Source organism: Drosophila tropicalis, unplaced genomic scaffold (genome assembly GCF_018151085.1).
Source record: "Drosophila tropicalis isolate 14030-0801.00 unplaced genomic scaffold, ASM1815108v1 contig_859, whole genome shotgun sequence".
In the NCBI taxonomy this organism is placed as follows: domain Eukaryota; kingdom Metazoa; phylum Arthropoda; class Insecta; order Diptera; family Drosophilidae; genus Drosophila; species Drosophila tropicalis.
In genome coordinates, this window is record NW_027173353.1 from 7524688 (window position 1) to 7550304 (window position 25617).

The window sequence follows — 25617 nt, forward strand, 5'->3', positions numbered from 1 at the left end:
CTATGACTGTTGTGATGTCTAAATATCGAAATCCGACTAAGGGCAAAAATCCAACAATTTATTTATGTTCACCTAAACTAAGGCAAATTACAGACTCATACACTCTCATGCCCATTCTGGCCAAAATACAAACTTGTAAGCCCGGCCAGAGATCTTTAACCATATATTGGTTAAGGTGGGCGTGGGCGATAATTGAGAATTTATATGTTAGAGTTTTGGGGCGACGTTTATTTGGACAAATCAGTTTAGTTTGCTTCCTGTTTGGGCAGCTGAATATCTCTAGAGTTTTCTACTTCTTTTAACTAGAACATAAGTAAATATTTCATATGTATATGGAGAGAGTGCAGGACGTTGCCCTGCAGCCACCTGTCGGTCTTGCAAGCGACGAGCCCCTTTAATCAGCATTTTATTTTTCAATAAACTGCTCTTAATGATGACTTGGGCTATAATCTCACTTTGGGCCAAAATGTCAACATAATTGCCCAAGCGAAACACCAGCAGCAGCAACAGCACCACCAAAGCGATGAGGCTAATGGCTTCAAATAACAATGATTAAGATGCCAGTGCTTGGGTCTGGGGCCAGGGCATGAGCATGGGCCTCAGTGTGGGCAATGGGTATGAGTGTATGGGCCTGGGCCTGGGACAACGCCAACGGCAAAGTCGCGAAACCAAAAGCGTAACCAAAACCGAAACCGAAACTCAAGATTGGCGAGATCGGCTCACCAAGATTAACGAAAGGGGGCAGAGTCAAACGAAAACGAGTAAGCAAAAGCAAACTGCAAAACCTGTTGATAGTGATATTGATATGGGATCCCCATACTCCCCACCTTATTCCACTTTATTCACAAGACCATGCGAACCCAAGTGGCACACGTCTATCATAAATCAACAGATCGAACAGAGGGGAAGAACCTGGCATTGGCACCGGCTCGAAATGGAGTTCGAACTTGTTTCCCTTTCGATTCCATTGACAGTTCTCAGTTCTCACGTTGCGAGGGTGTAAGTGAAGTCCGTGCCAGTCGGAGTCGTAGTATTGTGTAACCCGATGACTTGTGCATTCCTTTCATGGCTAATTTAACCGATTAGCAACTTGTCAAGCCAAGGGACACTTGACTTTGAGACAAGTTGAACTTGCGGTTTCTTAGGTAGAATCGAAAACGCCACTGCATGGTTTCGGTTTTGGTTTTTCGGTTGGTGCGAAGTAACCGATATGACTAACGCCCACACACGTCGAATTGACCACTACAAAATTTTCGAGTATTCGAAGTGAAAGGGATTATAACAACTTCTTTTTTTTTTGTTGGTTGGTTGAGGGTGGACGTTGGCTAATGCAAATAGCTAACAAATGGCAAACAATGGCCTAAATGGTCTGCTACGGTTAAAAGTAAATGCATGTTCCGAGAACCGAGAACCTTAATTTAAAGTGAGGAGACGCAGGGGTCAGCAAGTGCCATTAGCTGGTGGTCGAGAGCGATTTGAAACGCACATAATAACTGGCTTTTAGTCACCCCTTCTTTTTGGCGCCATCAACGATACATATGTACATATATACCAGTGCCGGATTTGCGGTTATACAGAATTTCTAGGAGGTATTAGGTAGATGATAGGCCAAGGTACGTCAAAATAGATGTGGATTGTAAAACGGCAAAGAAGTATATATGTATTTTCTATATAATTATCAGAGAAATGATTGAAATTTTCTCGTTCTTTTTCTCTTGTTTTTAATGCTAGAAAATCATATTAATTAGTGCCCATGTTTTTTGTGTTCAAAAACAAAAACAAACTCAACAAAAATACAGTAAATGTAAATTATAAATATTCTCACTCCAATTATCAACAAAGTTAAGCATACGCCTAGTTGCACTTTCAGCAATAAATAATAAAGGCAGAAAACTAAAAACTAAAAAAAAATAACAGAAAAAAAACTCTATATTAAAACACAATTTAAAATGCAAATTCAGCATGCAAGCCAGGGTCCAAAGCAGCACCCCCCTTTATTCCCCTCTCTCACTCTTCATCTTGTGTTTCCTCTTGGACTCCGTTGAAAACCAAAAGAAAAATGTAACTTTTTTTCGCTTAATTGCCACTCGAACAATGTAAATGGTAGTCAGTGGTCAGACAGTAAAAGAAAATAGTTAGTTGCTGCTGCTGTTGTTGTTGGTGCATTTATAATAATATATAGCATGATTAGATACTACTCCACCCGCCTCTCGACCCATTCAAGTGATAGTGAGGAAAAGGCGCTAAGCCAGATCTTATCGTAATGCAAAAATTTCTTTTGAAATTATCAAAAGGGCATAATTCAGGCTAATCATAAAAGGCCATGTCGAAATTTAACTAGAGCCCCGGTTCCAAGTTGATCCACAAAATATATATATATACATATACATATGTTTGGGTCGGGTGGAGGAACGGCTAAGCCGGAGTCCTCTCTGTGCGTGTTGGTTTATGCTAATGTTGCCACTTCGACTGGGACCCTGAAGAAAAGAAATGCAAGTTTTTAGTTTTTTGAGTTTTAGTTTGAGTGCACATGAAATTAATTTAAAAAGCATTGCATTAAGAGTGCACCAACAACAAAAGCAACAAAAAGAAATTAAATAAAATGTGTTATAAAAACAACAAAAGAAGCAAACAAAAAAAAAAGGGAGAGACGGCTACTAAGATGGGCAGAGAGAGAGAGAGAGGTGGCAAGATGGGGGGAAGTAAAGAGGAGACCCCGCCGCGTGTTTCTTCTTCTTCTGTCCTTTGCTTATTTCATTTCATAAATCATTTTGAAATTATGACTTTATTTTTTTATATATATTTTTCTTTCTTTTTGTTTTGCTGCATTTTTATACACAAATTATTTTGATTATTTATGTCTTGTTAAAGAAGACTGCATGTGGGGGGGAGCAGGAGAGGGACTTGGCAGCGGAGATGCCGAAAGAGGGTTATGAATATGTGTATGTTGTAGTATTATTTATATATTTATATACACACATACTCCATATATGTATGTATAAAGGTAAGGCAAGGTGTGCCTCAATCTTGAGCTATGGCTATGCATTTGGCGTGTTCACATTGTGTTAATACATCTCTTAAAAAGCGGGTATATTAACTTTGTTTTGAAAGTTGGAACAAAGTGCGAAGTTGGCGGTATTAGAATCGAATTGGCAAAGGAAATATAATTTGTTATATTCTTTTTGACATTAAGAACTTATCTTTAGAGATATTGATCAATAACTGTTTACAGATCATGATATATATTATTCTTTAAGAATCAAACCAAAAGACCACCCATTATTATCAATATAATTACTTTTCACTTAACCCTCTAATGCCCAAGAATGCCTCACGCACATAAAATCATTTATATATGTAGATCCATTTTTTAAATCATTTTCGATCATTTCGAATCATTAAAAGTTCTTTTTGTTTATTCTCAACTAAAATTGTTAATAAAAAATACTTAAATTTCCTAAGGTATTCAAGATTCGTCTAGCTCATCGAGAGCTGAATCTTGTTGTTACATTCCTTTAATCGCCCCGTTGGATCCAATGCATTTTTTATTATTATTTTTCTTAAAAAGCTTTTAGTTTTTTTATTCATCACATCGATTTTTTCTTTTATAACTTTTTAATTGTGCTCTCATTACAAATGCAAATGCAAATGCAAAACTCATGTTTACGCAAAATGAATAATTATAAAATTATGTTAAATGTGTTTTTAACGCTTTAATGTTAAATTAGCTGAGAAACACAAAGTAATGAAAAATGTGTTTTTTTTTTTCTTTTTGTCGAATGTGGTGTAAGAGCCAGAATGAAGACAGTTAAATGTACACTCTCCCCCCACCACCACCTATCCAGAACCCCCTTCTATACACAATTACTCAATCTATTACATATAAATCGATCAATAAGGCCATTAAAAGTTATTAAAGAAAAAGAAACACGCAAATTTCCACTCAACCAAATTTCGGTCATTGTCTTGTTTACCAATAATCGTAAACAAATTATGTTAATTAAATTGATGTACTATAAATTGACCCGACTATTAAAATATAGATATATTTTTTTCATCTTTTTTGACAAATGTAAAGAGTTTTCGAACTACCAACTTTATATATTGTTGACTTTATCTAATTGTCTTTAATTTTCTGACTAGTTTTTGTCTAATTTTCTTCTCTTAAGTCATCCCTCGCTTGTGAGTTTCCTTGGAAGCATTTCTCTATCCATTTGCCTTTTGCTTAGTTGATTTGCATTTCAAATATTCAACTTTGCTGTAGAAAGGTGTAAGATGTCTTTGTAGCTCAGAACACGAGCAATTTGCGCTACATTAACCAGAAATATTAAATGTGCTAAGAACTAGAACAGGGCTAGAGTATACTCTTATCTTAAGTCACTGTCTGCCCATCTTAAGTGCGTCTAAGTAAGACTCAAATTGCATTTGTTTGCTAAGCGTTGCCTTAAATGAGCTGCAAGGGGGTTAATGGGAGAGTGAACATCAGCCAGAGAGAGAGAGAGAGCGAGGGGAATGGGCCATGTGTAAACTAGAATTATTAATAACTGGCAAAAGTTGCTGTTGTTGATATGCAATTGCCTTTTAAGTATTTCATTCTGGCAAAGTAAAAAGAAAAGGTGCCCAAGTGTGTCTGCTCTTTGAAGTTGAGTGAAAGTTGAGTTTCACTCAATTTCCAGTGGCTCGAAACGAAATGGGAAATGAAACCACGCCATATTGTTGCCACCGACTCAAAGACTCAACCTGCTGCTGCTGCTGTCATTTGGTGGGCGGAGCTACTCGTTAAATAAACCATACAAAAGCCATGTAATTGTAAAATATAAAAAAAAATACACAAAAAAAAACAACAACTTTTACCCAAAACTTTTTTTTTGTGTTCTCTCATTTTAATTACCCGGCAATTAACCGGCATAGTTCTTCATAATTCAGTCACAATTAGTAAATAATTAAGCACTGACAATTGTCGCACACAATTGTTAATCTCCTGCTCTGGGTTTAAGTACACGTCACAACATTTATTGGTAGTAATGTTACCATTAACTTGACAATTGTCTTGGCCAACTTAAATGAAAGTTTTTCAGTCGAAAGTCGACAATAACAAAAAAAAAGAGAACCAAAAAGTAATGTCCAAGACATAATTGAAATGTCTTTCTATATATTTTTAAAAAACACGCACATTTCGAAGGGCAATCGGCCAAGTGGAGTAGTAAGGTCTTCTATAAAAATCTGCGTCAAAGAATGGAAGATTTGCCAGCAACACAATTTCCTAGAGAAACTAGTTAACCTTTAATTTAAAAGTATGTCAAATATATTAATACTAAAAGCTAAGAAAATGGGAAGCTATTCAGTAGGCACTTTTATATTTAAGTTATGTTCCAATTTTGGCAGAAAATAGGACATTTTTACTACTCTTTCTTAAGTTTTGGGGATTGACTAACCAAAAATTGGTAGTTCTGGTGCAAGTAAATGACTCTTGTATGACTCTTGACTTCTGTAGCGAAGTCTGCTGATCATAGAACTTGGTGATTCTTGAAATAGATATACAGACAACCTGCTCACCTTTTGTGCTGCCTTAAGATTTATTGACCTGAACCCGCCCTATAACCCAGTTTTGAATAAATTTTAAAATATTTTACAACATTTTTAAAGAACCGTTTCATTAATCGTTTATTTTCATTATCTTTGGAATATATAATAAATGCGCCTTTGGTCAATCTTATGATTCAATAAACAGTTAATGCATTCTTTTGTCATCACTTCCGGCCAGAGCTAAGGAATCGAAATACAAAATTTCATGAACTAATTAAGAAACCACGAGACGACCTTCGGAAGGATATATTATTTTATATATTATTAGAGTCCTTAACATTCTAGTCAAAATACTTAGGTATCTCTGATGGCAAGGATTTTAATAATGTAAAAGGATTACCAATAATTATATATGTATGTAGGTGTGTGAAAATCTCCCAAGTGAGCCACCTAAGAAATATTTGCGTATTTTTTACTTAAAAGTATATAAATATTTCGATTCCAATAAAAATAAGTCTTAAACAATATGATATCTTTATGAAATAAAGTTAAGCAAAGTATTTAAATCTTTCCAATTAAGGTTAAATACTTATCTAGAGACTTTTTGAACATACATATATACAAACATTTTTCCAAATTTTTTGTTAATTTTGTATATCTCAAACTTACTATTTTAGATAATTTCACCGAAAATTTCTAAATGACGTATTCCAAATACAATTTTTTCTTTTCACAATTTCTTTTGCTGTTCGTTCTCATTACCATAACTATAATTCAAGTATTTCTTATCTTGCCGCCACCAAAATTACATCAAAATGTGCATTTTCATGATGCAAGCACCCCCTTCTTTCCCTTCGCCTCTCATCCCATTGACTTATAGTGCATTTTCATTTCATTTCTTTATTATTTGCCACTAATTTGCATTTTACAGCATAAAAAACAAAAAACAAAAACAGAAACCAACAAAAAAATTGCTTATACGACATTCGCGTGTTAATAAAGTCCAAATACATACAAAAGTAGAAAAAAAGTAAGTTTTTGGCCAAAAAGGAACCGCCGTCGTCGCCAGCAATGCAGCAGACGATGGCAAAAACTTGAGCACCACAAAGTTGCCTATGATGGATTACATTTTATAAATTAATTGCAATTAGCCGACGACACTCAAGACTCTCAGAAGGCTTTGGAGACTTGAGCTAATCCCCTGCGCCGGCTATCAATTAGTTTACTTTGGCCATATTCAGTTCAACGGCTCTTAAGTTTGTTTACTTACTTAAGACTTGCTACTACAAGACAGGCCTTCGAGGGCGGCAGGGGTAGAGAAGAAGCAGTCCGACTAGTTGGCATAATTTTCCTGTCTAATGAAAACTGGGCATGAACAAACTCATTTAAATTAGTTTGGTTAAATAATTATGAATTAAACGGCAGCCAAAAACGCAAAGACGACGACCGCGACGTTTTTTCTTAATTACTTGCAACATTTAATACACTTGCAAAAAATTTGTATATTTAATTTAACTACAAGTTTGTAAACTCAGTCTGTGATTAAGTCTCTGAATTTAACGAAACAAATGAGTATATCGTAAGGAATTGAGATGATTGAGGGGTTAAATCAATAGTGATTAGATTAATAAGCTTAAAAACAGGAAATAAAACTTCTTGGAATCAAAAGGTTTGATATCAATTAGAAGGGTGTCAAAAACCAACCATCCAATCCTTTTATTTTCTGAAGATTCCAAATCTCTCGGAATTCCAAATCAGTTTTCCCATTCTGGGACTTAGAAGTTTTAAAACAATATGGTTATTAAAGTTTGAAGAGTATACAAAATGCGCTATAGACAAATATTTCTCAAATTAGCCATTCTGGTCTGGAGATTGATTAGGCGCCAGCTGAGAAGTTGAGAAGATTGAAAAGTAGTAGCTATCAAGACAGGGGTGGATGGCTGGATCCCTTTAAGTAATAGTTAATAGTTAATTCATAAAGGCAGCTAGAAAGGGGCTTATTTACTTTTAACAAGTTTCCTCAAGTCCTTCAAATTCTTCATGTTAACTTCATTCTTCATTGGTTAACTTAATTTGAAACTAGTTTTTTTTCCGATTTCATAGTTAACTGATCTTTAATTTACTATATTCTTTAATCCAGCCCTGATCCACACTGTATCCAATATGATTGACATGGGCCCAGCAGCTGTTCTAACAAACGGAAACCGCAAAAAAACTAAGCACTAGCCCTTCAAAATTCTTCATCTTATTGGGATACCTCACAACCTCAATTTTCGTCAAAGATAATTACCCTCAATTTCGATATTTTGTTCTCATCTCATAACCATCATATTTTTTGTTGTTTTTTTTTTAACATTTAATTGGGAACCTATTCTATTGTAGTAGGATCTAATCCCTATTTAGGTACATTTCCAATTGTCAAAGTCACATAAACCGCACACGCCCCCAGAAATAATTTTCCTCAGTCTTGTATGTGTGTGTGTGTAATTTTCTTGTTGAGAGATTTTCTATGTGAAGGTTACTGCAATTTTTCATTGGAAAACCTAAACCATACCAACAACTCTTTACACAATGGCAAATAATTTGCAGTTATATGTATGTTTTTTTTTTATAGCCAACATTGAACGACGTCGGCCGATTGCTAGCCAACAAAATTGCACTTAACTTTTGACAAATGTTGACAGCAAAAATTGACAGCACAAGGCACGGGAGAAGAAAAGAGCTGAGGAGACCGAGCCAGGAGCCACTCCACCAACATTGAGTGGGCTGATTGGAATTGGGCGCGCCATTTTACACACTAAAAGGTGCTAATTGAACTGGTACCGATTGATTATTCATTGCCCAGAGTCGTATCAAAGTCCTGCTTGTCCTAGGTAGCTGGGACTGTATTAATTTGTAACCGCCTTCGCTCTGGACTGTCGGCCATATACATACATATATGTACATATGTGCCATTAAATCGCGACTGTCACTTTAGACCAACTTGATGACACGCACATGGGAACCAACTTTAAACCTTGCAACATGTACAAGTATTTTTATACGTATCGATAACCAACACAACGCACCATGGGACAGGATAGACAACTGAAGTTTCACAGTTGTTTGATTTAACTCTATTAACCAAAGAAAAGGTTAATATAATTGATCTAGAAATTACTTATAGTTAGATTGAAAACAATTTGCAAAATATTCTAACAATTTTTGGTAGATTTTCTTGCCCACTGTGCGACAGTTGACGGTCGACGGGGGGGCAAGGGCCAGGCGGCGCATAAATTGTCTGCCTGCCAAGTGACGTCAGTCAGGCGCACTGTCGGACGGACGGACCCGCGGTAGGTGCAAGGATTGCGTGCAACAATGCACTTCTGCTGAGGCCAAAAAGGAGGCGAACTTTCGTCGCATCAAAATGCAAATAAAGCATTTCAAATGCAAAAAACAAAAATGTATATAAGACACAGAGATAGGACACGGTTAACCGAAGGAGACTCTGGATGATACTCTGGATGAAACGTGGTGAGTGGGTAGACAGTCTCAGACTCAGAATAACGGTCAAGTTTCTTCTTACTCTTCTACTCAATTCGTTTCGAAAATCGTTCTCAGAACGGAACATCAATTTTGTATCAATTTTTGTTTTGTTTCGTTGGGCTTTTACTTTTACAGCGAACAAAAAGTTGGGCTCTCTCTCAGGGTCATTTCTGGGCAAATTATCGTTCCTTTCTTGGGGAGGGGGCGCCAACAACAACAAAGAAAAAACACAGTTTACCATTAAATTCTCATTTAGGCTGTCAATCATTTGCGCTAATTTTTCTTGGCGGCTTTTTTGCCCAACGGTCCTTGTGGCGTCGGCGAAGACGATGTCTTCACCCTCCCCATCGGTCTCCCTTCCTCTGTCGATTGCTTCCAATGAAGATTAATTTCAGTTTTGAATTTAAGTGGAATTCCTCCCTCCCGTGCTGGGAGCTAAGCTTCTCTTTGTGTGAAAACTAAGCCAACACAATCTGCGTTATCATCCCATACCGATTCGATGCTCTATCCATTCTTCCTTACCCTTTCCATCCATAACCCCGGAGATGTTGTTTTGCGATTAACTCAATTTGCCTGCAAACTGTTTTTACACTTGTTCCCCTAAAAGGGAATGATGACTCCGCCGACGACTGTCGACTCCTTGAGGTCAGATCGGTGAATGTCGATGGTAATCTGATCCACGAATGAGCATGCAAATTTACCCCTTTAACCTTCCTTCTTCACATTGTTGCCACTTGAGGGCAATTTGTTAACAAGTCTTGGAGTTTAGTTTGAGGTCAAGGTACAGAACCAAATTACGGATTCTAGACAAATTGGCTTAAAGAACTTGGCACCAAGAATCATTCGAATAATGGAAAGTTATAAAGATTGTCAATTTGATTTCTTGAACCTAAATAATGTTTTTCAGTTAAATGTTTCGGTTGACTTTGGTATCCCTTTCAAAACGGTTAAGTTACCACAAAGATTCTAAAGATCTTTGAGATGCCGCAGACGACACAGGTCTACGCCATTTTTTTTAACCCTTTTCCCGATGTTTTCGAATACACAGACTTCTTGTTGCTTTTGAACCACATAATTGCCCTAATAGACAGAGATGGAGCAGCATCTCTCTGGTGGAGAGTGGAGTGAAGTAAATTCGATCGACCAATCAACAATGAAAAGAAACGACGAAACAGCAGCAGCAGCAACCGTCGAAGCATCAATCAAATCAATTATTATCGACAATGGAGAGTTCGTGGAAATTATATACCAGATGAAGAAGCTTTGGGGAATCCGAGTTTGAGTCCCAAGATCGGTCGCGTCTCAACCGTTGGCCGTCGCCATTAATAAGCAGCTTTTGGCGGCGCATTTGTTATTTGATTGGTAAATTGAGATGGCAGAAGATAATGTCGACCGACCGACCGACCGACAACTACAACGGATAATACAGATGAATGTAAATGGCTTCAGTAGGTAGCCAAACTCAAGATGGCGAACTGCATCACGAAACTGCAGACAAAATTACAGGGGCAACATACACCTATAAAGATCAAGAAGCAGAGAGACGGAAAGAGAGGGAATGATGGACTGGATCGTCGGAGGTGGTCAGGCAGAGAGTCGCGGAAATGTCGCGGCAAATCCAAACAAACAGTTCATCAAATAAAATGCCGCAGCAACAATTAAGCAATGAAATGAAATTCAAATGAAAAAATTTCATAAACGCCAGGAGAAGAAGGAGGTGGAGGTGGCGATTATGAAAGAAAAGAAGCCGCCGTTTGCCAACGGGGCTTGATGAGTTTCTCTGAGTCTTATTTTTTCTCATTTTCCTCCTTTATTTTGTTTTTGCTGCTGCAACTGCGGAGAGATAAATTGCCATACTGATCTATAGTCAAATGCATATGCCGGATGCATGGGCGCGGATAAAGGGGGAACTATCCACAGACACGTTAAACTGTATTTCATCAATTCTTGGCCATAATGATTGGGATTCCAAATGTTTATTGGGGTCTTCAATAGATCAAAATTGGTCCAAACTCCATCTAAGGGTCCTTAGGCATAAACCTGATGTAAGGAGTCCAAGTACCTCATTTCCTAAACCTTCCATTGATTGGTGTCAAGCTATCCCTGATGGACTGCCCAACTACGCCCATGTACAGATAAAGTGAAATAGACTGCTATGGAAAGAGATAGACACCAAGTCGAGCGGCGCGACATAAATCATTGTGATTGACAGCTGCTGACCATGATGGAGAGCAACATGGTCATGGATGTGGTGTATAGGGGGAGGCGGCTGGAGTAAGTGGAGGTGGCCTAACTGCACTACATTGCCAACTATGTGTGTGTGTGTGCCCGCAACTAAACTCATTTAAATTCCAATTCCAATTGTCCGAAAAAAGAAGAGAAATGAAATATTAAACATTTCACGCGCTAATTACAGGGTGTCCCTTGTCCAGATGACCAACTGGACAGTTATCTGAAAGAAGAACAACACAGATCAATCATATAAATTGTGAATGATAATTGAAACAAATGCACAGAAATTATTTCATCAAGTTCCAGAAGGAATGGGGAGGGGGCGGCATGAGGACAAACTGAAATTGTGAATAATCTTATGTTGTCTCATCAATATAAATAAAATATTTATTAACAATTTGTTAAGAGCCATAAATCGCACTCAGCAGAAGCAGCAGCCAAAACCTAAAGCCAAAAGTCTCTCACCAGGATCGCGTTGAGAGGATCTGCGACCGACCGCCTGTGGTGCGGGTGGCGGCAGGCTGGTCAGTGGGGACTGGTGGCCGACATTGGGGCTGGGGGCCCCATATTAATTGTATGCTTGTTCAGCAAGTCGCAGCAAGATAAGGCCATGATCGGCTATAGCTGATCGTGGCTGGTGTCTGGCCAAATTGCTGCTATTTATGTTGGTAACTACCGTATAAACTTTGCCAGCAACAACAAACATTTGTATCAAACCTTTACATACATACCTATGTATGTATGTGTGTACACTCTGACAGACAAACAGACAAGTCAGACGGACAGACGGATAAAAAAACGAAGCCAGATACAGCAAAACGCTGAAATCAATATGTTTGCTAATAAATTGTCCCAGAATATTCATTAAATTAAAAACCCGAAACAACAACAAAAATGCTTGTGCAAATGCTTGTTTTGGGCAAGAACAGGAGCGGCTCACCTCACATCACACTCCCAAGCTGGACCAATTATTAGACAATTGCTATTAAAGTGCCAAAACGACCCAACTAAAATCATATTTCTTAGTGCTCTTGGAAGCCAAGAAAATGCTCTATAGATCCTGATCCTTGTTGTTTATTATTCTATGTTCTACAATATGTTGGGGGAAATTTCAAGTGGAAATGATGCACTGTCTGTAAGTCACCATGGCATATGTCCAGTCTTAAAATTTACAAGAAACTTAATATAAGTTTGTACCTTTTATACAAGATAAAGTAGCGGAGATTAGAAAAGGATACGTATATTGATAGATTGCAAAACCACCCAAACTCATTAGCTCTAAGTCTACTTGAAAATAACATAACAATCAGAAGAGAGAGTTCTGACATTAGATTGCCAAGATAGACTATAACTATTTGTACCTAGTTGGTGCCTCAATGTAGACCTACCTAATATCCAATTCTGTAGTTCTCGAGTTCGAACCGCGACGTAGGTGGAGTTTCCCCCCGATGAAGCAATACTGAATGGTAGTTCCGTCGGGAATAATGGAAACTATTGTGGATAACGAATAATTTTATATAAGTAAATGTATGTACACAACATTGAAGTAGTTTAACTACTCATCAGGGTTAGTTAGTTGGTATCAATGGAACAATATTTCTGTTATGGTTCGTTCACATTTTTCCAAATATATAGAGTAGACTACAGTAGAGTATAGAGTCCTCAGTAGATGAGTTGTCTAAGTGGCCCAGTCACTGAACAACGTGGACCCGGGATTCGGTTCCCACGACCAGTGACCACACTAAGACTGGGAGTGTGAATGGTTGTAGTTATTCGTCCAAGCCAATGTGCATAGTATCCTATACTGATAATAACAATAAAAGGATAATTTTATTAAAGGATATCCTTTCCGTACCATTAAAACGTTTCGATTGGCAGCCTTAAAAACGAAGTTGTTTATGAAAATCTTTGATGATATTAGCTTAAAGATTACTTTTGAACTTCAATTCAATTGGAAATTTGGAAAGAAATAGATGTGGTTAGTTGTGACAAGTTGTTGTTCAATACATTCAAATCCGCTCCTGTTAAGATCAGCGCGCGAAAATTTATTTTTAATTACGCAGCCCCAAACATGGCACAAAACAGCGACCAGCAACATTCTCAATGCCGATGGGCCCCCAATTCGCCCATTGCCCGATGCTGCCCCCCTCTCAACCTTTCCCTGTTCCTCCTGTTACTTCAATATTCTGCCTGTAGGCAGAACCAAACGCGGCTGGATATGCGACTGGCGCTTGGAATGCTCTGACCTGGCCTCTGGTCTGGGGGCTTGGAATCGAGGGAATAGCAAAATTATGACATGAACATGAACGAAATCCACATAATGATGTTATACAATACGCCATCTTAGCGTAAACAAGGCGAAAAGCCGCAATAGCAGGGCCAGAAAGTTGAGACGAGGATGCGTTCTGGTGACTGGTTACTGGTGACTGGCGCTTGTTTTAAAAAAAGGAGTTGGAGACTCCAATCCAGACATGTGTAGAAATTCTCCTGCGATTGTTGTTGTTGTTGCCCAGGAGCTGTTGGCACGGCAACGGCAACAGCGGGAACTTTGACATGACCAAAACCATTGGGGACTACCCCATGGTTTTTTTTCCAGATTCTTTTAGGATGCTGTGAAAATTTGTATGCCACCAAATTTATGGATTAATAATAATTTAAAAAACAAAAAAAAAAAAAAACACCTCAAGAAATTTGTCGATAAGTTTGTGATTTATGTTGTCTTCGTTTTTTGATAAGACAATGGGCAAAGGGTTCATTGCCTTGGCGAGGTATTTAACCCAATTTTGTTCACATGGTCCTCTTCTTGTAAGAATGTCTTAACGCTTTAATGAAGAAGAAACTGAAAGTTATGCGTGGGCGGTGGGGAAGTTGGATTGCCTCCATAGGCAAGTACAAAGGTAATACTCGGTGTTCTTTGGTTGCCATTAAACTAAATATAGCAATTACTGGGCCAATTGCAATCCGCAAATGCCATTGAAAATGCAATTCAACTGGGCTGAAGGTGAGGCCGACTGACGACCGACTGGAGAGATACACGCATATTTCATTTCTATGAATATGCATTAGTGTGCGTGTGACTGTGAGTGTGTGCGTGTGTGTGTGGGAGTCGGAAGCCGTAATTGACCACATATAACAGCAATATGCTTGTCATTTTCAAAATCAACGCAATAGAATAAACGTTACGATGAGTCTCGGTGGGTGGAAGTGAAGACCCAGACAAGAAAAAAGGCAAAGGAGGGAAGCAAATGGAAGAAAAACGTATGACAATGGCAACCTTCACACAGAAAATCGTTCATTAAGAAAATTATGGAGATGTTACCTATAGGAAAAGTTTGAAGGGCAGGTGAACTTGTACTTATGTAAACGTTGTGACGTTTCACAATAAATGGGAAAACAGTTAACAGAAAAAGCCGAGACCGACACAAATGTTTAAAGTAACAAGAGGAGGAAGGGAGGAGGAAGAAGCAAGATGGATTTCTAGTTCTCTAGAATATGTAAATTATATAATTTTCGATATGAATAATATATGATATATAAATAAGAAATTAAGGGGCAACTAGAGAATGTATTCCTTGTGGTATTCATTCGACTTAAACCACAACAATTAACCCATAAAAGAACGAATTATTCTATTTAAGCTCTTTCCATAAATGGGTCCGCCAATCTCTAAGTGAAAATGGAGTAGCAAAACACCTTGCGGTTTACCGCAGCAAACATGGAGGGATCTGGGAAATATTTTTGGGGGGTGTTCTATCAAACCATTAAGATTTTTGACTTAGAATTTGATTATATTAGTCGTTTTTTAGATTCAAAATTTATCAAAACTTTCCGAATATTTGGAATATTCACTAGTTGATGGAATAAAGAGAAAGATAAAGGTTCTTAAACCCCCTTCGGTCCAACTTTTAAGGTCAGCCCGAGTTTCTAATTCTAACTATAGATCCTTTACCAAGGTATCCTATTCTTAGAGCCATTTTTTCGTGTTTATTATTTTGTTATTAGAGGTTTAAATCTTAGTATTTAGGTTGCGAATAACACTCAAATTTTAACAATATTTGGTGAACCAACCAACAAAAATCCTAAATTGTTATTCATATCTTAACTGACTTAGCCTACTCAAGGAACAAACATTAGTCTACATTTAGTATGTTTGGGGCAAAGATTTTAACTAATGTTAATCACAGGTGTTCTCTCGAATCTGTAATGTTTGCCAATCTCGCTTTATTTTGTTACAATTCCCAACTAATTTTACCTTCAAAGATACAATCTTAGGGTGCTTTGATGATAGAACTTGATTGAGCTTTGATAAAGCTATACAAATCAAAATAAATGCTTTTTTCTAGACCTGATACCAAAAAGTACTGAAACTGAACCAAACAGTTTATACTTAAGTCTACAATTTCGATTTAATTTTCCTGGGTAATTTTGTCATCAAATATGAATCCTTAGAGTTACTTCAACTGAATCAGTCAATTAAATTTGAATGTAAGAATGATTCAATTACAGTTAATTAAAAGAGAAATGCTCGAATTACAACTTTATTTATAAGGCCCATAAGTTTCTGAAATACTTCAAAAAATAGTCCCAGTTATGGTATTCATTCCACATTGTTAGCTAGATTGAAGGTAACCTATATACTGAATAGCAGTCGCAATACCGTCGACAAGCTCTCACTCAAAACGCCACTCAAATTGAAGTTGGAGTGAAAACGAGCCACTGGAATACGGGGAGGAGACAGCCGTCAGTCGACTTTGTCTCACTCCAACACACACATACACATGGAACTAAAAAAAAGTAGTCGACGTAATGAATGCAGCTGGAACGAATCTCAGCCACGGCAGTTGCCGGCCAACTCGAGGTCGAGGCGTAGCCCAGAGCAACAGCAACAACCAGAAACAACCACGAAAAATTTATGAAACACACAAACAAAAAGTGGTGGAGGAACGTTTAAATGGCGACATGGCGGCAGTGATTTCCAGGCTCAGAGGCGGATGGGGTAGAGCAGGGCGAGAGCAGGGAGAATTATGATGACAAGAGGAAGATGAAGATGGAGAGTACAAGAAAAGAAAAAAGAGAAGGAAGGAAACACAAGAAAGAAGATGGCGATTAGCTGCAGGCGGCAAAAGGATAATAAATAATTGCCTTGACTTCAACTTCGACTCCATCGACTCCAAATGCGACTTGTTCTCTCCGACTCTTCGTCTCTGTGGCAACATAATTTCTGTGGCCAGGGCCTGTCAATGCACATGTTGGCTTCGCTTCAGGGTTGTTGGTGGACAGCACCGACTGAGATGCACTTGTAGCCATGTGTTGGAAACACAGAACACTGCGAAAAACAATAGTAGGAAAATGTTAATCCCGGATAAGCTACGGATGAGAGGCAACGCCCTCGACAATTGCTTAACAATTGCCAGCTGCCCAGCTGATGTCAATGATGTCGATGCCAAAGATGATGATGATGATGAGTTTGGGTACCATGAGAAAATGCGGTTAACCACTCGTAGGCAAGGTCAAAGCGAAAGATCGGCGACGGCTAGAAGAGAATCTACTTCTGATTCTGCTTCTGACCAGCAATTGCCAGTTTCCAGTTGGCTAGTTGCGTGATTCATGTAATTATCCATCGATAGCCAACTATCGATTGATCTGAGATCTGCAGCAGCTACAGCTACAGCAGCAGCAGAAACATTTGATCGTGACATTTGATGGACATTTGCCGTCGCTGCTGTTTGCAAAATCAAATAGCCTGAAAGGTAAGGATGTGGAAGTTGGCCGAGAAGGTGTAAGAGGCAAAGTTGGTTTCTACTTGCCCCGTCACTCAACTCATTAGAATCTCAATTGCACAAACTGACATCTTTACAAATTGCTATTGACGTTCGTTCAAATTGCTGCGGCTATTCAAAATCGGAATGGAATCAGAAGCGTTTAAACATTTAAATGAGACAATTTTCCCCATACACAAAGTGCGGGAGGGGCAGAGCAAATCATATTTAATTGGATTAACTTGCCAACATGGCCAAAACAATTCATTGTAAAAACTCTATAAATACTTAAACTACAAATACTCAATAGTTCGGATGTGGATACTTATTTCAAAATAGCATTAAATTATGGCAACTATCTAAATCTATCTAAATAATTTTTGATTCCCTTAGGCCAGGATGCAAAGATTGGTAAGACTCCAAGTGAATTGTGACTTCTTGTTAATTGTTCTCAATTGACCTCAAACGAAACGAATTCCCAAATTTAGGCTTAGTGAGAAAGTTATCCATAGTAAACTCTTATAAATTTTAAAAATATTTAAGGAAATTCAATATAGACACTAATAAACAATTTCCATAGACCCCAATGATAGCAGAGAAATATTGAACAAATTCATTAAAATGGACTTGATTCGATATATCTCATTTAAAAAAATCTTATAAATTACAAAAAAGCAGTAGAATCCGGGTATAGTGACTCCACTTATAACGTCCGTCCGGTTATAGCGACTAAAGTTCGATGAGTAAGGTTGGTCCCAATACAAACTTATATGAAAGGGTCTCCGGTTGGTCCGAAAACAACGACGAAAATAGTCGGTTCCTTAAGCGTCGCTATAACCGGACTCTACTGTATTTGAATAACTACACTTATTTCACAAAATTCATTGAGGGAGTTGTCGATTTTCAATATGAATTTATGAATTATTGATTTTTATTTATGTTGGTTAAAAATTATAAATTGTAACGTGTGGATCGAACAGAACAGAGGCGAAGGTGTTAAGGGCATAAGGATATAACCTTGTGAAAAGGGTATACTTATTTTGGTGAAAAGTATTTAAGGCATCTGCGACCATATAAAGTTTATGTATACATTCTTGATCGGAACGAGGAGACGAGTTCAAATAGACATGTAAGTTTGTCTGTCCGTGTGGATCAGATCAGACTCCTCCTGGAGTTACAGTGCTCCTCCTGGCTCCAGCCTGGAGTTACATGGCTGAATGTAGTCTGTAGTCTAGCCTGATCGGACCACTTTATCATATAGCTTTGTTATTTTTTGAGTTATTGTCAGGAAAATTATTTATTGTTCTATCGGGCGACTATATCATATAGCTCCCAGATAATCATAATGTAGTTTAACCTAATCAAACTCGAATACTTCGACCAAGTTATAAATGGTTCTTGGTTAACTAAGGGAACGTATTTTATTATGATAACTTTAATAGAGACTCTGAATGCATTAAGCTAGTCTTGGAATTCCTGTGAATTGAAATAAATCAAAGTAAAATGCTCATTCGTATGGAAATCAGTCAAATATAAAAACGGACTTCTATATGAACATTTGCCACGTTAATTCTCCACATATTCGTGCCACTTTCTGTGTGTGTATGTGTGTGTGCTCGTTCACCTGGGTAATAATTTTAAAATTTGGCTCAAAAGCTGCAATTTCTTGACGATGTTTTGCATATTATCAGCTAATTTCGAGATAAGCCAGCTAGCTGCAACTCTCTGTGGCAACCTCGTTGCCTTGCCATGAGTGTAATTTATGCCTCGCCATTGTTGGACGCCAATACATACATACATACATATGTACATACAAACAGAAGAGAGAAAAAAATGTACAAAAAAATATTTATGCAAATTACAATTGTGCGCTTGGCCATATTTTATTGCATTTTCAAATATAATTGCAAGCTGAAGAGTTTGCGCTTTGCGCCAGCGATTTAATCTCGTTTAATTGCTGAGAGTTAACAAAAAAGTAGTGCAACAACAACAAAATAGCCTGTCCATGTGTCGGCATGATGACGGCCGGGCAGACGGATTGCAACAACTGTGGGGCAACAACCATGGGTGGGGCAGATTACAGCTGGCTTACAATAATTGCATCAATGTCAAGTATTTATGCTTGATGTGAGGTGGAGTGAGTGACCCCTCGTTGTTGGTTAAAGGTGCGCCAAGTGATGGCCTGCTGAACACCTTGTGTCTTCCATCGCATCCCATCCCATCCTTTCTGCATGCCTTCGTTACTTGTTTTTCGTTAATGGCTCTTCGCAGGACCCCAAAGATTTTCCGCATTAATATTGGTAATTTTATGAAGGGCGACACAGTGTGCGGCGGCTCGATTAACTCGATGTTGCAAAATTCGTTGCACCTGCAAGAATTCAACGCGTGCCGCTTGTCCTTGTTGTCCTCGTTGCTCGTTGCAAGACCGAATTAAACGGGGGGTAAGAGTTGGAATTTTACAGAAACCCATTTGGGATCATCTACTTAAAATCGTCCATTACTTCAAAATGTTCTTGAAAGATCAGTGGCGGATATCTGAGGGATCATATGGTTTAAATAGCTCCGCTAAGAGGTGATTTTTCTTTTAACTTTAGTCAGACGTTTGTTGGTAAGTTTCTAAGTCCACTAAAGTTTTAAATTTGCAGCTATTTAAATCAAATGTTCTTCTTTTCTTCCCACTCCTCACTCAGCCCATGAGCAATTCCGAAAACACCCAGTCTTAGTACTACGTTACCTCCTTGACCTCCGAATCCATTAACTCCATTACCTCATCTCACATTCAATGTTCTTAGATAGCCAGAAAAACAGAGAGAATCTATCACTTTCATCCGCAGAGCCACTTAGAGAATAAGGACATAGCAGATTGGCAACTATTGATTAAGCCCCTAAGGAACAGCGCTTCGATTTTTAAAGGAAGTTTCTTAAATAGAAATTAAATATTCGTGTTCTAAGGAAGTTTCTTTTCCAATTCAATTAAGATCGAATTCAGAAGCTAAAGCTCAAATAATTCTAAAGCATAAAGGCATTAAGTATCGAAAAGTGAAGTAAATATTCAGAATTGGCTCCAAATATAGAAAGGCAACAGTTTAATATTTCACTCAAGGACTTTTAAGGACAAGTGCAACCATAAGAAAATTGTTCCATCAACTACATATAATATTGGCCTACCTATTTTATGTATACGCAACATATATATATATACATATATTTATTTAGTAGATCCAGGGGTGCTTAATGTAGTTTATCACCCGTTACGCAGCTAGATCATTTATGGCCTAGAGGCGACTTAAAACTAAAGAAAAAGGAAAGGTAAATTAATGACGTTATTTTCGCATTAGCTGGGGCAGCCATGACACGAGCAGTCATAAGCATTTTACCTAATTGCTGTAATTATTGATAGCCCTGGTCCTGTTCCAAGGGGACAGATCTCCTTTTAACCCTTTGTTTTAACTACACCTGAAACTGACCCCTGGCTGTTTGACGCCGACGCCAACGCCGATGCCAACGTCGACTTTGATGTTGATATTCAGTTTTTGGTTGCAATTTCAAAAGCGATTATGCTAATTGACCCACTGAGAGAGAAGCCAGCCCGTAATTTTGTACAATTAATGCAACACAAATTGTGTGTACTTTTCGTTGCAAAAGAGAAGCAGAAAAAAACAAAACAGAGACCCGAAAAAAATGGAGACCTCTTCAAAACCAACAATAAATATTTAAATTTTCCTTAAGCCCACCCTCCCCCTCCAACTGCCACACTGCCGCTTCCTAATTGCCTACACAACAACGGGAGCAGCTGAAAGAAATAAAACTTAAAAGCGTTAAATTTATGAGGCCAAAGCAAGTGGCTAGTCAAACATGGATGGTGACTAAGGGCCCAAACATGGTGTGAGGTGGGGGGCGGAAGGAAAGCCCTCTGGTTGGTTGAATTCGGCAAAGTTTCCATTTCATATGCGCGCGCATTTAAATGCATTTCCTTTGCCTCTTCTTTTTGCCATACTATGGTGTGTGTGTGCGGGGTCATAAATTCATAACTTTGTGGAAAATCATAAAAACTGAATTTATTGCTTAATTGTATATGTGCTCAGACTGGAAGTCATTTGGCATTTTAATACCCTTACACAGAGAGTATGCGGATCTTGATTGGATGTCTCTGATAGAAGCAACTTACTCCATATTGAATTAACATTTTATCTACATAAATTCTAAAGTGTTTCTTTTATATGTAGACAAAATAGACAGAGCATTTTTAAACAGAGTATATTTTAAAGCGTTTTCGATTATTATTTGCCTTGCAGAGCGTTCCCTGACACGCTATGAAAATCCTCAATTCGGACTCGGACGAATTTTCATATATTCTTACGTGCTGAATACTAATAATTGCATATTTTTATAAATTGTTTATTGATTTTGGGTACAGACATATATTACTTGAAGTTTTTGGGTTAATAATTTCCATAAGAACCAAGATAAATTCCCACGTTACAAAACCAGGGGGGAAAGGGGAGGAGAAGTGTTCCGGCAAACTACGAGTAGAAGGTCTGGCACCTGGCCAGACAGTTTGTCTATAAGAACTCTGTGTAAAGTTGTGGGAGTGAGATGGTGAGAGAGAGAGAACAGGTAAGTTAGAGAAAGAGAGACAGAGAATTCCTTGCATAAAGCCAATTAAATTAAGAAATCTGATGCAAAGACAACAACAACAACATCAACAGCAGCAACAGCAACAGCAACGGCAACGCCAACGACAATGGGTAAGGGAAATAAACGTGAATCACACCAAGACTTTTTGCCTTCTACTTGACAATGTGCAACGATCAGGTTCAGTTCATCCTGCTGGAAACATGGCCGTAGGAAAGGGATAAACCCACATTTCAATAGGAAACTCATAGAAATTACATATCAGATCTAACTTGGTTAAGAATCAATTGCTCGAAATACACTTGATCTTTTCATATTTATGGAAAATTTGAGTTATTTTACTTAGGATTCTTCCAAATAGTTAAAAAGTATTAAAACATAGTTTGAGAAATGTTTCATAATCTCTTCAGAAATGAAACCTTAATAATATACTTAAAACTTTGTATACATAAAGAAAGTAGTTTAAAATAGAATTTAAACATTTCTTTTACAATTCAAAAATTCTTTTGAATTTTGTGGACTTTTTAAGGACCTTTATGGAATTCTACAATAGTTTGGTTTATCGTTCCTAAAATGATTAGCAAATGATTCATATTACATTCACCCATCACCCTTCTTGCATTCTCCGCCCATGCTAAAAGCCGAGAGCTGTAGTTGTTTTTATTTTACAATTGGTATTTTACAATAAAAAAATAAAATGAAAAAAAAAAAATGAAGCCCAAAATACAAGAACGAAAAACTCAGCGCTTGCCTTCAAGCTTATTTAACATAAATCGAATGGCTACTGAAATACACGGTCCACAGGACCAGACTTTGGTCTTCTTATCTGTAAAGAATGACGATGGGTTTGGGGTTGGTGGATATGCCGGGCCAATTTCATTGAGTAAAGGTGCAGCAACAGCGAACGACCTTAAGACCAAAGAACATTTGCAGACGAAAAGTTAAAGACAAATCACGACCAGAATACACAGAAACAGAGACAGGGACGACGACGGCGGCAGAGGGCAAGTAAGTTAGTAAGTAGGACGACTGGACAGGATTTCACACCTTGGGCAGACGGAGGTGTGAGACTGACCCAACTAATAAGAGACAGCCAGCAACGACGACTACGACTTGGACTTCGATTTGGAGTTCAAAAAAAGACAAAAAAAAAAAAAAAACAACATGGCATAATAAATAAAAGCCAAGTAGCTGCCTCTGGGTCTGGTCTTTCTGGTCTCCAGTCTGGCCTGGTCTCTGGTGTTGGAGGAGGCTGAGCCCAAAGCCTCTCTTGCGATTTTCACAAGTTGATATCGCAAACACAAAATGTTAATGAGCAATTTCAAGATGGTGCGAAGTGATTTCATTATTTAAACTTTTGTTTTTCTTCTCTCTGTTTCGAGAGGTTTTCTACAGAGACTTTTGCTGTTTTTGGGTAATGAAAGCGAAATAATTTTAATTGGAGATACTCTTATTCGAAGCCAAATTAATTATTTCCTGTCAAATTAGTTTTGAAATTTGGCATAAATTACCTACATACATTCCAATGCTTATAAACATATACATACACTTACATACATGCATATGTACATATGTATATACAAGGTACACACAATGTATGAATATGCAGCAGAGTCAACAGCATGCTGGCTGCAAAATGTCACCTGTCTTCGGCTCCGTTTCCATCTCCATGTCTTTCTGATCAGCTGCATAAATTAACCATACCATATGTATGTATGTGTGTTTGTATGTATCCTCTCTGTCCCCAGGTTGCTATGTTGATTAATTGGCTCGTATTTGATGATTAAAACATAAATTGCATCATTCAGTTGGGGTTGCATTAAAATTACACTTAATTAAACAAGAAAGCCATTTAAAGTTAAAGTAGAAAAAGAATCGATCGGGATACCAGAGATCAGAAGATATAAGCTTTAAGCTATTGCGGTTCATTTATGAAGATAACAATAAGGAAATATTCTTTAGTGGTTTCCCGCTCTGTTCCCTGTTTTTTTTTTTTTGGTTTTTGATCTTAATTGATTGTATCATAGTTGCCCTGGCAATTAAATTCAGAAAAATGCTTATTTTTATATACTATATGGTAATCCTTTCAGTTATCCATGGCACCAATAGTACGCTATGCGTTACCAAGGTAATCGTACGTGTTCCTAAGGAAAAGGACATTGGACTTATATTTGGTAAGTGGCTTCATACAGTCATCTATTTTTCCACATCTTACACATTTTTCAGATCTAACAGTAACCAACAAAGGGGGAAAAAAAGAGATCCAAGAGTTTATTGTAACCTCAGATGGCACTTGTACATTGAACACAACCAATGGCGATCAGGTTAGAAATGTTGGACGGATTTTTGGTGGGGATTTTGGTGCCATTCAGCCGGGCAAAACTGAGACAATCTCCCTAATATGGCCGACAGTGGTTGGTTTAACCCATTTACAAATGTAGCATGAAAAATCTTTTACACTTACCATATCCATTTTATCTAGTCACTTTACAATCGTGTGGGCACCTGCCCCATCATTATTAGCACTACCAACGCACAGAACGAATTGTCTCATACTTTGCAATTGCTTCATTTTGATACACGTTTTGAAACATTGGATCCCGACAAACATTCACTGCGTAAGCATCGGGATTTCACGGATTGCAATAACTGGGACAAGGATTACTTTCACAATTGCACGCCACTGAATTGTGAGGAACGGTATTTTGGTCAACTTAGCTTCTACAACTTTAAGACGGAACAGTGTGAACAGGTGACTCCTTGTTCAAGCCCGGATGAGTATTACGATATCTATGCAAATGAGTGTGTGGATAAGAACAATTTCATAACTGAAGAAGAGCTGGAGCAGATTAGAGATGGCAAATTTGATGACAACTATTTGGAATTGCGTGGTGGTGAAGCTGTAAGTTATTCAATTCAAAATTACACTCGAATTACATAGATTTATGAAGGTTTCGTAAAAGTTTTGTTTTTTTAATTCTACCGCCTCTTTATGGAGAACTCATAGTGAGCTAAGTTTGAGAAATAGCGGGGAAAATATAATATTGAGCGAGAGGTTTGAATATTGGGAGTCAGTGTTGGTCAAGATTTAATTGAGTCAGTGCTGATTAATGCTCACAGAGCACCGCGGAATGTTCAATTAAACTTCAAAATTGTTTAACAATTTCATTTTAGAGCTCCAATGGAAACAAGCAAACGCCATCATCGAATTCGTCGCCAAAGAAAGAATGTCCATCCAAGCCAAAACGATGTAGCTCTGGCAGACTCTCTTTGCAGGATTTTAACAATTGCTTACAGCGTTTAGAAATGGGTCAAACGGAAGGAAAATGCAATCCAGGAACTAGGGCGTCACAGCCAAATATGTCTCCAAAAAAATCACCACTGGGATTAAGCTTGACCAGTTTTTACTATGACTGGTATTTGCCTTGGAGGTCGGAGAATATCGACGAGGAGGAGCATGACCGAGAAGGTACTATATTGGCTGGCAGTGATGAAGCTTCTTCGGGAGCACGAAAATTAGATATCTTAGGTTGGATGGGATTTATAAGCAAAGGAATATTTATTGTGAGTAGTAAATGAGGGCTAAGCCTTTAATTCCATCTTAAATTAGGCATAAGCATGTTGTTTTTAGATCCTATTGTTAATTATTTTTCAGATGGCGCTCACTTGTGCAACGTATATCTTTATTTGTATTACCATTTACGGTTTCCTAGAATTGGTGTCCAAGCTAAGAAAACCAGAGACATTCGATGACTTAAGTAGAAAGTTAACTCCTCGTGATACAGAAAGCCAACATAGCGTTGTGACCAGCACGAGTTGCTTGTCCCAGCGTTAATCATTGTACAATTGCCAAGCGAAGAAATCAAAGTTTTCTTTTAACCCGCGGAATTCAGCTATTGCATTTGAATTTTTACTAGTTGCTTCATATCTGGATTTTTTT

General features: G+C 37.9%; 1 protein-coding gene across 1 annotated transcript; it reads left to right on the forward strand.

Annotated features, from left to right (window-relative positions):
• The first annotated feature begins 592 nt into the window (after positions 1-592).
• LOC137582184 (uncharacterized) lies at positions 593-25544 on the forward strand. The gene is made up of 6 exons (XM_068296638.1): positions 593-761; positions 23768-23851; positions 23904-24091; positions 24160-24579; positions 24852-25241; positions 25309-25544. Exons 1-6 carry the CDS (start codon positions 593-595, stop codon positions 25510-25512), a joined length of 1455 nt encoding a protein of 484 aa, XP_068152739.1. The 3' UTR covers positions 25513-25544.
• The last annotated feature ends 73 nt before the right edge of the window (positions 25545-25617 follow it).